General features: G+C 43.4%; 1 protein-coding gene across 3 annotated transcripts in view; it reads right to left on the reverse strand.

Annotated features, from left to right (window-relative positions):
* Positions 1–909: 909 nt before the first annotated feature.
* SECISBP2L (SECIS binding protein 2 like) overlaps positions 910–15,612 on the reverse strand; it is a 53,648-nt gene continuing 38,945 nt past the window's right edge. For all 3 annotated transcript variants that reach the window (XM_073303954.1, XM_073303955.1, XM_073303957.1), the window contains 3 exons: positions 15,424–15,578; positions 2,977–3,196; positions 910–1,772 (listed from right to left, as the gene is read on the reverse strand). In XM_073303954.1, coding sequence (XP_073160055.1) covers positions 1,099–1,772; positions 2,977–3,196; positions 15,424–15,578 — 1,049 coding nt within the window. In that variant the 3' untranslated portion in view covers positions 910–1,098. The remainder of the gene's footprint in view (positions 1,773–2,976; positions 3,197–15,423; positions 15,579–15,612) is intronic.

Consider the following 15,612-nt stretch of genomic DNA (forward strand, 5'->3'; position numbering starts at 1 on the left):
TTACTGCCTTCCTACTACTTTACTACTCTAGAAGTCAACTACTAGGCTGCTACAACTGAGGAATAAGAGTTCACATTCTCAGTGAGAATTAATCCTGAAATTGATCCTGAACTCAATATAAAAGTGGCCAGAATCAAAGCATGCAAGAGAACACAACAATACACTTAGCTATTATATCAGTCACACTTACTGTTAAATACTCAGATCACTTTTGCCTGTTTTATTTAATGTAAATAAAATTATGCATATCAGCATTCCTGAGGTAAGTGAAAGAATAAGGAAGCAGTCAGTTATGAAGAACAACATGGATGGTGGTCATGGTTCCCTTACTGTGACTCTGCAAATAGTGATTTTTTTTTTTAAAGTATTTCATTGGAAAAAAGCAAACATACATTAACTACAATTATTTTGCTATTGTAGTTTTGGGTTAAAGTTATTCTAGCATATTGTAACTCTCATTACAGTCAGCAGCTTTTGCAATATACCCTCACCAACCCAACTAAAAAGCTGCATCTGTTCTAGCATAAGAATCATGCACACATTTCTCAATCTCCTTTTCCTTTTGACTGCGAGAAAAATGTTTTTGGATTTTTCTGACTTCTCTCTACAGAGAAGCCAATTGGTTTTTTTTTTATTATTTCCTGGTATAATTAGAAAATTATGGCCAATCAGGTTAAAATGATTGGGGTAACAGCAATGCAAAATGTTGGTAACTGTTGCAAGTCTTAAAACGTAGATCAGCTCATGTGTTGAAAAAAAGATAAACAGTCAAATTTAAGAAGACTTTTGCTTACAATTGGTCATTTATAAATAGTTTCTCCGTTTACAAAAGCAGCTCAAGTGAAGATCTATTATTAATTGAAATTTTTACATAGATGGTTTCAATTCTGGGAAATACACAGATACTGATTAAAAGCTAAACTATAGGTTTTAATGAAACAATTAACAATAGACAGCTACAAATATTTGTTGTGAATTAAATACATACATTAAATGTTAAACAGTGCAAAATGTTGAGATGAAGCACACAAAGTAATGGCTGCAACCCTTACAACAGTTAGTTATAATTTTAAAGAGTTCCTGAGTTTGTACTTATTTTTACAACACGTAATTGGAATCTGTGTGTTCTTTATTCAGAGAATTGCTGATTGTGGGTTTATGTTGGGCATTATTTGCATGCTTGTCAGTTGTCCATTCCTCACTATCAATTACTGGATCTACCTGCTCAGGCGTTTCTCTCTCTTCCTCTTCACTTTGTTCTGCATTGTCTCCCTCTGCACCACTAAGGGTCTTCCCAAGTTGAAGGGTTTCCATAGTTCTTTGGGTCTCTGAGACCCAAGATTCAATTCTGCTATTAAGTTGAACCTCTACTGATATAGGTTCATGGGTGTAATCCTCATCATCTTCATCGTCATCCTCCTCCTCTTCTTCAAGCATTCCTGGTACAAGAGTACTGGTGGTACTGGTCATAGAGGAATTTAAAAGATCACGACAGCTGCCATCCAAAGATCCTGTCTCTGTACTCTGCTGTGAGGCCCACTCCAGATTGTCATCTGGCTTCACCTCCTCTTTGTCACTTGGCAAGGATTTTCCATGACTTGCAGTTGAGGTAGTTCCAGTTGTAGCTGTAAGCGGATGTTTATTAACAGTGGCTTTTTCAATTTGAACACTACTAGATTTTTCTGGTGCAGTGGTCTTAAATGAGGACACTCTCTCATTTTCAGAGGTTTCTAACCCATCAGATGTTTCCACCATGTTTCTCCAGTTTGTTTCTGCAAATCAAGACACCACAAGCTCATCAGAAAACTGACAGCTTCGAGAGTTAAAACATTTACACAATTAAAACAAAATCCTAAGATCCTGTTCAAGTAAAAAGCATAAAAGGGAGACATGTGCACGTAACACTATACTTGTCCAAACATGATCACAGTGAACAACAGTTTGAAAAAAATCAAGAGCAGAAAAAGCTGTGAAGTAAAGTGTTTCATGCTTAAAGAGATTCTCAAACACATTTTGTTCTGAAATCAAAAAGGTGTTGATGCGCTTGCCTCAGCACTTCACTCAGGCAGAAACGGCACGGCAGAGGGTGTGCGGGGAGACCATGCAGAGCGCAGTTTTACTGTCAGTGCCAGAATCCCATGGTAATTTGCCAAAATAGTATTAATCATCATCCTGCTGGTGTTTGTTAATAACTGTTGAATTCTGAACAAGAAGTTAAAAAAAGCAACCTCAAAGGTAGATCATAAAATTAAAAAAACCCCACACTCTCCAAGTAATCAAGGCATTATTTTGAGTAAAGGGAATGCTCAGGGAAAAAAAAAAAAAAACAGCAATTCTATCAACAACTTGGTCTGGGTTAGACAAGTATTTCATTCTTAACTAGTACTATCCCAGCTGTTAAACTGTGTGTGCTTAAGACCTGATGCATAAACCAATCTTGTAGGTTGCTCAGACCATGACAACTCTTCAAAACCCTTCACTGGCTTCCTTTCAACATCAAATTTAAGCTAACGGCTCCAGTCTTCAAAGACCTAAATAATTTAGCTCCCGTCTACCTCTCATCTCTTCACTTCCCCCGTCATCCCCCTTCATTCTGCCCTATACACACACAACTCCCTGTTCAGACCTCACCGCTGGCCTTCATATACCAGCTCAATACCATGGAGAATCCTTCAGCAACTGAAGTGATCCCCCTGCGGTTAGCTTTAGGGTTGCTTTGCATCACAAAGTATTTGGAACACATCTGAGAATTAAGGCAAATGCCATTATTTTTATGTGGTCAGTTCTAGAAGAACTTCCCCAGAAGACTACTGTCTCACCCCAAGAGCCAAACCAATTTTGGATCACAGTCTCTGAAGTGTAGAATATATTCTAGACTGGGAAGTATTGGGAGAATTTTTTTCTACCTATAGTTTAATATTTATAGTTATTTCCACTTTATGTTATGTAATAGAAATATACATTTTTAATACTTACCATATTCTTTCTCATTCACTTCAGATATGGGCTCTGAAATAACACTACAGAATGAAATAGCGCTTGCCGCAGAGGGATTACGAGAATGACCCATGTGATGGGGTGCCTTCTTAACATTCTTTAAGGCCTCTTCTGCCTGTTCCTGCTCCATTGATGCAACCATATCTCTGTAAGCCTTTCTGGCCTCCTCAGTCAGCGAGACCAACTTATTAAACAGGCTCTAAATAGGAAGACATTTTCAAATTTGTTAGTTTCTTCATGAACATTTTCACTTGACACATTTTCCCTTTTATTAACAGGTCCTGTGCATGCAACCCTAAAGCCTGTCTAGTCAAAAAGAGTGTGCCCTTTATTTTGGGCAATCAGTCATGCTCTACGTTTCATTTTAAGGATGCCTCTGCATTTACACAGCTCAAGTTTTTGCTGGGGGTATGTCTGATGAAGCACGGGTAGGAGGGAAAGAACACAGCCATCCTGCATTGTTTGCCGACTCACAGGAAGCGTTCACTCAGCCTAAAATCCCAAATGATAAAACTCAGTCTTGCAGAATTTTCCTTTTAAAAAAAAAACAAAAAACAAAAAAAACCCACTAGTTACTAATTTTGGTCATCTTAAGCCTCTTTGGTCTCACTGCTAGTCTTTACTTCCCAATGGCACAGATCTAATCAGGTTTTATTTTGTGCAATGATTAATAGGTTTGAGCCTATTATATTATGGCACATTTAGATATGGATTATCTCCCATATAAAGCCTATTACCTTTTTCAGTGGGATGTCACAACATCTTACAACCCAGGCTTAGCAAAAAATGGAATCACATGTTCAAGGAAACCTCTGATTAGAATAGCAGTCTTACTTTTGCACGAAAGAAACCACCATAAACATTTGGAGCCAGTAAAATGAATATTTAATGAAGTTTTCCATTACTGACCCGCACTTGATATTGAATCTCTTTCCAAATATACATTAGAACAAAAGATGAATGACAATTTAAGTATTTAATGGACACTTCCTTCCTTAGCAGGTAAAGGAAGGAACATGATCTAAAATTCAATACTGTCTGTGGCTAGCTGTTTTAGCACACTCATTGCTGGTAATTTTGTTTCCACCCCATCGATATCTGTTTTATTAAAAACTTTACATCTTGAGAAAAATATTGTTAACAGCTTAATTGTTAAGTGGTTTAAGTTATAGTACATGCTACAATACCTGAAATAAGTCCAGTTAGGCAGAAATAATTACATGCTCAATTTCAAAGAGTAACAATGTACAATTAAACAAACATGCTCAACACAAATTGGTCATGTTACACATAACATTAACAGGTACATGTAATGTCGACAACAAACTAAGAATCCTTTATACTTTAGTCAAAATCAGAAGACAGACAGGTTAACACCAATAAGTGCCACCATTTCTATTATTGTGAGAACAAAGTGCTGTCACCTCAGCATCTTCAACTCCTTGATGCCAGCATTCATGGTGCAATTTATGAGGTGCCTGTCAAAAAGTCCAGGCCTCGGGCATCAGGAGCCATCAGTAATCCTATAGCTTTAATCGGGGATATGAAAAGCCTGTTCCATTTCCCCATGCCACACCCTCCATTCTACCCAGAGAATACACAGCCAGTGGGATTATGGGGGTAAGGAAGGAAAGTAGTCTAGAAATCTGTCACTGGCAGGAGTGCAGAAATGATTTTTATAGTGGGCGTGTGGAGAGCCATTGAACCAAACTGTAAACCCTGTACATGATGGAAACCACTTCAAGCAGCAGCACCCCCAGTTCCAGCACCAGTACCTGTTAGAGGACACTGGCTTCCTAGAAAGTTCTGGCAGGTGGCAGGAAGGAGGAGGAGGGTATCTGATTACATATAGCTCTACAAGGAGTAGGAACAACTCTTCTTATTTTTCAGTCTACCAGGTGCTAAATTTAGTAGGTGTCTGTTTCTCATTCCAACTGTTGTAAATGTGAAAGCTGCTGATCATTACTGTAAATGGGTGATTTGATAATCACTAAAACCTAATGACCCAAAAATGGATGCTAGGGTTCATATAGGGAAGATTGTGTTCCTACATCTGAAAAGAGAACGTTCAAATACTGTGCCCAAATTGCTGAAGATGCCATGCAAGAATGCATATGGGCTTTTCTGTTTGCTCAGAAAATGAAAATAAAATGAAACGATGGGAAAGCTTCAGGATGACTGCCTTTGAAGTACATGGGTGTTCAGTGCACTATGTAAGCCTTATTTAGAAAGTAGCAACACCTAATATAGTCCTAACATGCATTGTGGAAGTTTAAATGTAACCATCCGCCACCTTATGGGTTGGTTGACTGAAAAAGGATACATATACCCAGGCTTCCCAACACCACTTACGCGAACTCATAGGAAGACTGTCTCTCTACATTTGCATCCAACTACTTTAAGTATGGTGAAACTTACACTAAGAATGAGGGTGAGGAGGACTTTTGATCAGATAGTAGCCAATGGTCTATATAACAAGGGACTACCAGAGAGGTACATTAAAGGTTACAAAAGGAAAGGAAATGTCAGAGTGATATGGTCAGACTGCAAGATGAAAAACTCTGTCACAGACTCAGACATCTGACCTAATTTATTTAATATAGACCCAGAAACCCAGGACAAAACTAAAAAGTTATTCAAAGGAGGTGAGACATTTCCATTACCAAGTCTCCTTGTTCTGAGCTCAACCCATGACCCTGATAGACAACATAACCAATTCAAGCTAACAATCAATTCAGGCTAACAAAAATTATGCTAATTCAACTTCTAGATGGAGCTGCTATAAGGTGGGGGCAAAACTGGTGGGATAACCGTTCCCAGAGAGTAGTTATCATTGATTCACAGGTTTCAGAGTAGCAGCAGTGTTTGTCTGTATTTGCAAAAAGAAAAGGAGTACTTGTGGCACCTTAGAGACTAACCCCCCCCCCCCACTCTCCTGCTTAATAGCTCACCTTAAGTGATCACTCTCATTACAGTGTGTGTGGTAACACCCATTGTTTCATGTTCTCTATGTATATAAATCTCCCCGCTGTATTTTCCACTGAATGCATCTGATTTGAAGTGAGCTGTAGCACATGAAAGCTTATGCTCAAATAAGTTTGTTAGCCTCTAAGGTGCCCCAAGTACTCCTTTTCATTGATTCACAGTCATGCTGGAAGGGCATTACAAATGGGATCCCGCATGGATCAGTTCTGGGTCCCGTTCTATTCAATATCTTCATCAATGATTTAGATAATGGTATAGAGAGTACACTTATAAAGTTTGTGGACAATTACCAAGCTGGGAGGGGTTGCAAGTGATTTGGAAGATAGGATTAAAATTCAAAATGGGATGTATTAGCACAAGAAGTAATTCTTCCACTCTATTCCACTACACTGATTAGGCCTCAACTGGAGTATTGTGTCCAGTTCTGGGTGCCACATTTTAGGACAAATTGGAGAAAGTCCAGAGAAGAGCAACAAAATGATTAAAGGTCTAGAAAACATGAGGGAAGATTGAAAAAACTGGGTTTGTTTAGTCTGGAGAAGAGAAGACAGAGGGGATATGGTAATAGTTTTCAAGTACATAAAAGGTTGTTACAAGGAGGAGGGAGAAGGATGGTTTTTCTTAACCTCTGAGGATAGGACAAGAAGCAATGGGCTTATATTGCAGCAAGGGAGGTTTAGGTTGGACATTAGTAAAAACTTCCTGTCAGGGTGGTTAAGCACTGGAATAAATTGCCTAGGGAGGTTGTGAAATCTCCATCATTGGAAATTTTTAAAAGCAGATTAGACAAACACCTGTCAGGGATGATCTAGATAATACTTAGTCCTGCCATGAGCATGGGAAACTGGACTAGATAACCTCTTGAGGTCCCTTCCAGCCTTATGATTCTATAATTAATCTTGAGTCGTTCCCCCCCCCCCCCATCATCATCTAGCTTTAAAATGGAACAATCACATTTATACCCCTGGTTTCAGAGTAACAGCCGTGTTAGTCTGTATTCGCAAAAAGAAAAGGAGTACTTGTGGCACCTTAGAGACTAACCAATTTATTTGAGCATAAGCTTTCGTGAGCTACAGCATCCGATGAAGTGAGCTGTAGCTCACGAAAGCTTATGCTCAAATAAATTGGTTAGTCTCTAAGCCCTGGTCTACACTAGGACTTTAGGTCGAATTTAGCAGCATTAAATCAAAGTAAACCTGCACCTGTCCACACGATGAAGCCCTTTATTTCGACTTAAAGGGTTCTTAAAATCGATTTCCTTACTCCACCCCTGACAAGTGGATTAGCGCTTAAATCGGCCTTGCCGGCTCGAATTTGGGGTACTGTGGACACAATTCGATGGTATTGGCCTCCGGGAGCTATCCCAGAGTGCTCCATTGTGACTGCTCTGGACAGCACTCTCAACTCAGATGCACTGGCCAGGTAGACAGGAAAAGAACCGCGAACTTTTGAATCTCATTTTCTGTTTGGCCAGCGTGGCAAGCTGCAGGTGACCATGCAGAGCTCATCAGCAGAGGTGACCATGATGGAGTCCCAGAATCGCAAAAGAGCTCCAGCATGGACCGAACGGGAGGTAAGGGATCTGATCACTGTATGGGGAGAGGAATCCGTGCTATCAGAACTCTGTTCCAGTTTTCGAAATGCCAAAACCTTTGTCAAAATCTCCCAGGGCATGAAGGACAGAGGCCATAACAGGGACCCGAAGCAGTGCTGCGTGAAACTGAAGGAGCTGAGGCAAGCCTACCAGGAAACCAGAGAGGCGAACGGCTGCTCCGGGTCAGAGCCCCAAACATGCCGCTTCTATGATGAGCTGCATGCCATTTTAGGGGGTTCAGCCACCACTACCCCAGCCGTGTTGTTTGACTCCTTCAATGGACATGGAGGCAATACGGAAGCAGGTTTTGTGGACGAAGAAGATGATGATGAGGTTGTAGATAGCTCACAGCAAGCAAGCAGAGAAACCGGTTTTCCCGACAGCCAGGAACTGTTTCTCACCCTGGACCTAGAGCCAATACCCCCCGAACCCACCCAAGGCTGCCTCCTGGACCCAGCAGGCAGAGAAGGGACCTCCAGTGAGTGTACCTTTTAAAATACTATACGTGGTTTAAAAGCAAGCATGTGAAAGGATTACTTTGCCCTGGCATTCGCGGCTCTCCTGGATGTACTCCCAAAGCCTTCGCAAAAGGTTTCTGGGGAGGGCAGCCTTATTGCGTCCTTCATGGTAGGACACTTTACCACTCCAGGCCAGTAACACATACTCTGGAATCACTGTACAACAAAGATTGCAGTGTATGTTTGCTGGCGTTCAAACAACATCCGTTCTTTATCTCTCTGTGTTATCCTCAGGAGAGTGAGATATAATTCATGGTCACCTGGTTGAAATAGAGTGCTTTTCTTCAGGGGACACTCAGAGGAGCCCATTCCTGCTGGGCTGTTTGCCTGTGGCTAAACAGAAATGTTCCCCGCTGTTAGCCACAGGGAGGGGGGAGGGTTGAGGGGGTAGCCACACGGTGGGGGGAGGCAAAATGCAACCTTGTAATGAAAGCACATGTGCTATGTATGTAATGTTAACAGCAAGGTTTACCCTGAAAAAGAGTGTAGCCACTGTTTTATAAAATGTGTCTTTTTAAATACCGCTGTCCCTTTTTTTTTCCTCCACCAGCTGCATGTGTTTCAATGATCACAGGATCTTCTCCTTCCCAGAGGCTAGTGAAGCTTAGAAAGAAAAAAAAAAAACGCACTCGAGATGAAATGTTCTCCGAGCTCATGCTGTCCTCCCACACTGACAGAGCACAGACAAACACGTGGAGGCAAATAAGGTCAGAGTGCAGAAAAGCACAAAATGACCGGGAGGAGAGGTGGCGGGCTGAAGAGAGTAAGTGGCGGGCTGAAGCTCAAATGTGGCGGCAGCGTGATGAGAGGAGGCAGGATTCAATGCTGAGGCTGCTGGAGGACCAAACCAGTATGCTCCAGTGCACGGTTGAGCTGCAGCAAAGGCAGCTGGAGCACAGACTGCCACTACAGCCCCTGTGTAACCAACCGCCCTCCTCCCCAAGTTCCATAGCCTCCACACCCAGACGCCCAAGAACGCGCTGGGGGGGCCACTGGCCAACCAGCCACTCCACCACAGAGGATTGCCCAAAAAAAAGAAGGCTGGCATTCAATAAATTTTAAAGTTGTAAACTTTTAAAGTGCTGTGTAGCATTTTCCTTCCCTCCTCCACCACCCATCCCGGGCTACCTTGGTAGTCATCCCCCTATTTGTGTGATGAATGAATAAAGAATGCATGAATGTGAAGCAACAATGACTTTATTGCCTCTGCAAGCAGTGATCGAAGGGAGGAGGGGAGGGTGGTTAGCTTACAGGGAAGTAGAGTGAACCAAGGGGCGGGGGGTTTCATCAAGGAGAAACAAGGAGAACTTTCACACCGTAGCCTGGCCAGTCATGAAACTGATTTTCAAAGCTTCTCTGATGCGTACCGCGTCCTCCTGTGCTCTTCTAACTGCCCTGGTGTCTGGCTGCGCGTAACTAGCAGCCAGGCGATTTGCCTCAACCTCCCACCCCGCCATAAACGGCTCCCCCTTACTCTCACAGATATTGTGGAGCACACAGCAAGCAGTAATAACAGTGGGAATACTGGTTTCGCTGAGGTCTAAGCGAGTCAGTAAACTGCGCCAGCGCGCCTTTAAACGTCCAAACGCATATTCTACCACCATTCTGCACTTGCTCAGCCTGTAGTTGAACAGCTCGTGACTACTGTCCAGGCTGCCTGCGTACGGCTTCATGAGCCATGGCATTAAGGGGTAGGCTGGGTCCCCAAGGATACATATAGGCATTTCAACATCCCCAACAGTTATTTTCTGGTCTGGGAATAAAGTCCCTTCCTGCAGCTTTTGAAACAGACCAGAGTTCCTGAAGATGCGAGCGTCATGTACCTTTCCTGGCCATCCCACGTTGATGTTGGTGAAACGTCCCTTGTGATCCACCAGAGTTTGCAGCACTATTGAAAAGTACCCCTTGTGGTTTATGTACTCGGCGGCTTGGTGCTTCAGTGCCAAGATAGGGATATGGGTTCCGTCTATGGCCCCGCCACAGTTAGGGAATCCCATTGCAGCAAAGCCATCCACTATGACCTGCACATTTCCCAGGGTCACTACCCTTGATATCAGCAGATCTTTGATTGCGTGGGCTACTTGCATTACAGCAGCCCCAACAGTAGATTTGCTCACTCCAAATTGATTCCCAACTGACCGGTAGCTGTCTGGCGTTGCAAGCTTCCACAGGGCTATCGCCACTCGCTTCTCAACTGTGAGGGCTGCTCTCATCTTGGTATTCATGCGCCTCAGGGCAGGGGAAAGCAAGTCACAAAGTTCCATGAAAGTGCCCTTACGCATGCGAAAGTTTCGCAGCCACTGGGAATCGTCCCAGACCTGCAACACTATGCGGTCCCACCAGTCTGTGCTTGTTTCCCGAGCCCAGAATCGGCGTTCTACAGCATGAACCTGCCCCATTAGCACCATGATGCATGCATTGGCAGGGCCCATGCTTTCAGAGAAGTCTGTGTCCATGTCCTGATCACTCACGTGACCGTGCTGACGTCGCCTCCTCGCCCGGTATCGCTTTGCCAGGTTCTGGTGCTGCATATACTGCTGGATAATGCATGTGGTGTTTAATGTGCTCCTAATTGCCAAAGTGAGCTGAGCAGCCTCCATGCTTGCCTTGGTATGGCGTCCGCACAGAAAAAAGGCGCGGAACGATTGTCTGCCGTTGCTCTGACAGAGGGAGGGGCGACTGACGACATGGCTTACAGGGTTGGCTTCAGGGAGCTAAAATCAACAAAGGGGGTGGCTTTACATCAAGGAGTATTTCAGGCAGGACTTCACGGAGGGTTCCAATAAGAAATGGTGCACCTAAGTTATTGTTCTTATTGGAACAAGGAGGTTAGCCTGGCCTCTGATTGATACATGGCTAGATTTACCTCACTGCACCTTCTCTGTGAGTGACTGCAGTGTGACGTAGAGGAATGAGTCCCCTAGACAGGGGAGGGAGGGGGAAGCAAATGAGTACAGAACAAATCTGGTCTATTTCTTGTTTTGATCCACTCCATCTATCTTTTACATCTTTGGCTGGCAGCAGACGGTGCAGAAGGATTGCATGCCATCCACATCTCATGGCTGCTCGGCAGAAGATGGTACAGTACGACTGCTAGCCATCCTCATCTCTTGCCTGCCCGGCAGAAGATGGTACAATACGACTGCTAGCCATCCTCATCTCTTGCCGGCCCGGCAGAAGATGGTACAGTACGACTGCTAGCAATCCGTATCGCCTGCCTGCTCACCATAAGACGGTTCAATAGGACTGACTGCAGGACTAAAGAGAATGACCTGGTCAAGTCACTCCAAATTTAGTCCCTGCACCCATGTCTGCCCAGGCGCTCCCAGCCGACATGGCCAGGAGCACCTCGGACACGACGAGGACGGCTACCAGTCGTACTGCACCATCTGCTGCCAGAAGGCAATTGGTTGCTGCTACTGTGTAGCAATGCCGTACCGCATCTGCCAGCACCCAGGAGACATACGGTGACGGTTACCTGAGCGGGCTCCATGCTTGCCGTGGTATGGCGTCTGCACAGGTAACTCAGGAAAAAAGGCGCAAAATGATTGTTTGCCCTTGCTTTCACGGAGGGAGGGAGGGAACGGGGGGCCTGATGATATGTACCCAGAACCACCCGCGACAATGTTTTAGCCCCATCAGGCATTGGGATCTCAACCCAGAATTCCAATGGGCAGCGGAGACTGCAGGAACTGTGGGGTAGCTACCCACAGTGCAACGCTCCAGAAGTCGACTCTAGCCTCGGTATTGTGGAAGCACTCCGCCGAGTTAATGCACTTAATGCACTTAGAGCATTTTCTGTGGGGACACATACACTCGAATATATAAAACCGATTTCTAAAAAACCGACTTCTATAAATTCGACCTAATTTTGTAGTGTAGACATACCCTTAGGTGCCACAAGTACTCCTTTTCTATTTATACCCCAAATCTCTTTGTTTGTCAGTTTGTTGCATCCACCAAATAAGTAAAGTCACAGATGTTAGAACAGATATTCAGACTTGTCAATTTTTAGAAGAAGACTCTCACATACCACTCCAGGCAACTCAGTTATCAACTGAGTGTGTTTTTGGCACACTCAGACTGCTTTGGTTGAAACTTCATAGGCATAAAGCTGGACAAAAAAAAAAAAATCTGTGGGTTGTGGAAACTGTATTTTATCTGAGAGCAGACAAAAGAAAGAAAGAATGGTAGGCCTAATTAGTTCGAATGGAGGATTTGATTATATTTCCCTTAGAACTGCAAGCTTTTCATTTAGGACAATGAGTGCCCTTTTTAGTTTTTAAAGAATAAATGTGTTTACAACAACGTGAGATACAGTTTTTGTTCTGTTTCATTTTCAAAAAATGGCTTTTTTCCCCCTCACTGTTTTTCCCAACAGATGGAGGAAAAGCTTATCATCCTAGTTTTAGTGCAGGCAATAGATGAGCTGTACCTACAGGGTTGGAGTGGTTATATCACAGGCAGAAATGATCCATACCTGCCGATAATGCAGGGGCATAAATAAGGGCAGAGTGAGGGCAGCAGCTTCAGCAGATGTTACTCAGCATGCTCGGTCCATGTGAGCATGCTCAGTACAAGCAAGCAGTTAAATCGGGGAGGGGGGGAGGGGACGGGGGGAAACGGATGGACATATGACCCCGCATGCCATCTCAGCCGCACCGCATCGCCTCTGATCACAGGCCAGGATGATATGATACATGCACAGGTCACATCTAATATGATGGCAACCCACAACCCTCCCAAGGTGTGCAGACCCAATGAAGCAGAAGCATACAGCTTTGATGAAAATATGAGGATTTTAGGTAGCTGGTAGATGCCCTTGGTACCAGTGCTCCTTTGAGGCCTCCCAAGACCTCCTTCAAAGACCTCCCAATCTTTTTAACAGGCCAACTGTTGCCTTACTTCAAGATGCTGGCATGCCTTACAGTCCGAAACATTCCAGGTCATTTCAGCTGGCACTTCAAAAAGATGTCTGCCAGCATGTTCCAAAGATATAGAGGAAGAAGAGGATTTAGATGTGACAAATCTGACATCACAGAATTGACAGAGCAGCATGTCAAATTTAAAGAGATAAGCAACTTTACAATAAATAGGCCAAGATAAAATTGACATCCAATGCCAGTCAGCACTCTGTACGTATAGTAAAACCTCACAATAACGTGCACCGTGATAACGTGAGTTCGGATATAACGCAATCATAAGTTGGCTCCCCTTTAAGGCCGTAATACTGTTCATGTTTTGCCAGAATACTTTTTTTACGATATTTATAAACAAACTGCATTCTTCCGTTATGGATATGCCAGTTCACAAACGCAGGTCATTTTCTGCCCAAGAGAAATTGTATGCCCTGGATCAACTAAAGAAGGGCAAACAACAAACACAGCTTCCTAGAGACATAGGAATTCACGAGTCCACTCTGTGAGGGTGGAAAGAAGAAGAAGAAAAGCTCCGTAGCCTACCCTGCATTCTTGAAGAGGAAACTGGTTTACAGCGTAAAAAGGTCAAGTTTGCTGAGGACGAAAGCAAGATTCAGCCTTGTACCAATGGTTTGTCCAGGTTCACTCAGAAGGAGTTCCCATTTCTGGCCCTATTCTGAAAGCTCAAGCAGAGAAATTTGATTGCCTTATCAATGCAAATGAATCCAAATGTAAGGCAAATAACGGCTGGCTAGACAGATTCAAGAAAAGGCACTCTATAACCCAAGTTCTTGTGTTTGGGGAAATCCTCTCAGTTGATAAAGAGGCTGCCGATTCCTACCCAATTGAGCTTAAAAAGTTGCCGGAGGAAGGTTGCTACACAGCCGATCAAGTTTACAACTGCAGTGAGACTGGTTTATGCTTTAAAATGTTATCTGATCACACCCAGGACTGATAGTCACAAACAAGAAGGCTTTAAGCAGAGGAAGGACTGAGTCACTCTTGTTTTGCGTCAACAAGTCTGGCAGCCACAAAGTCAGACCTCTGATGATCGGAAAAGCGAGGTCTCCCACATGTTTTCATCATGTTAATCTTCCCTTTGAATACACCAACAGCAAGAATGCATGGATGAAAAGCTCCATATTTTAAGACTGGTTCCATAAAACTTTCATGCCAGCTGTTCGGGCTCCTTTGCAAAAACTCAAGCAGGAGCAAAAAGCTCTCCTCCTTCTGGATAATTGCCCTGCCCACCCCACAGCGGAAAATCTTGTCAGTGATGACAGCAAGATTAAAGGCTCTTATCTCCCAAAGAAAACTACATCAGAAATCCAGCCACTGGACCAAGGCATCATATCGGTATTTAAGCAAAACTATCATTGCAAAATGATCAAGCAGATGGTAGCAGATAACAACTCCTCCGTGGACACATCACTGGCGTCACTCAACTTGAAAGAAGTCTGTCACCTCGGTGGGAAAGCCTGGGATGCTATCTCTGCACATTGCATTGAACGATACTGGATAAAAGGGTCTTGCTCCAGCTTTTCCGTCATCTACACACGATGATGGTAACAACGACAAGCCTGAATTTACAAGATTCACTGAAGACAACTTACATTTAGCCAAAGAAGCACTCGGAGAATATGAGCACTGTCATCATGAGATCCTCAACTGGTTTTAAGCAGATGACATCTGCCCCATATATGAACACATCTCAGATGACGAAATTGTTGCAAATGTCAGCGGGAAGAATGAAGCTGCACCACCAGAGCCCGAAACCAGTGGTGCTAATGACAAAGACGGCACCTCAACTCTCCCATCCAAAGTGTCCGAGCCAGTGAAGCACCTAGAAGCCAGTTTGAGGTGGCTGGAAACTCAAGACATGGACAGCATCAAAATCCTCCAACTCAGAAGCATTCTTGACTTTGCCAGAATGCAACAGTCTGCGGCAAATAAGCAGACCACACTAGATAGATTTTTTAAGAAGTGATGACATTTAAAATTATGGAGTCATACAACCAGATTGACTTTGCACTGTGCGCAATGATTAGTATTAGTGCGCAATGATTAGTTGATTTCACATGTTTCTTTCATGTACAGGTAATTAAATTACTACTTTTGTGTTTAAAACATGCTGTGACAACCGTTGTTTTTTTAACAAGACTTAAACTGACTGGCTTGAAATGGTAAATTTTTGTAACCCCGCTATAAAGTGACCCCGCATTTATCGCGATCGAATTTTTTGGACCCGAATTATCACGTTATAGTGGGGTTTCACTGTATGTATGTATGCATGCATGCTAGCTTGTGAGTCCAAGGGCAGTGAACAAAGTTTGTAAACATGTATTACATGAGAAAAAAATTGAAACGGCTTTAACTATTTCAGCTATCTATTCAGAAATGAATTGCTTACCTCAGCACCTGAATAGTTGAAGATTCCCACCACACTAACAGGAACTAGTTTGTTCACACAACGACCAAGAGCTTTACGTCCAAGTGCAAAGACAAAAGGAATCTCTTGCTCTCGTGCCATGGCTATTACATTATACAGAGCTTCATCCAATCCACCTTAGGATAAAAAAATAACACTAAGCTAAAGCTT

This window comes from Lepidochelys kempii, chromosome 10, assembly GCF_965140265.1.
Source record: "Lepidochelys kempii isolate rLepKem1 chromosome 10, rLepKem1.hap2, whole genome shotgun sequence".
NCBI lineage: Eukaryota > Metazoa > Chordata > Testudines > Cheloniidae > Lepidochelys > Lepidochelys kempii.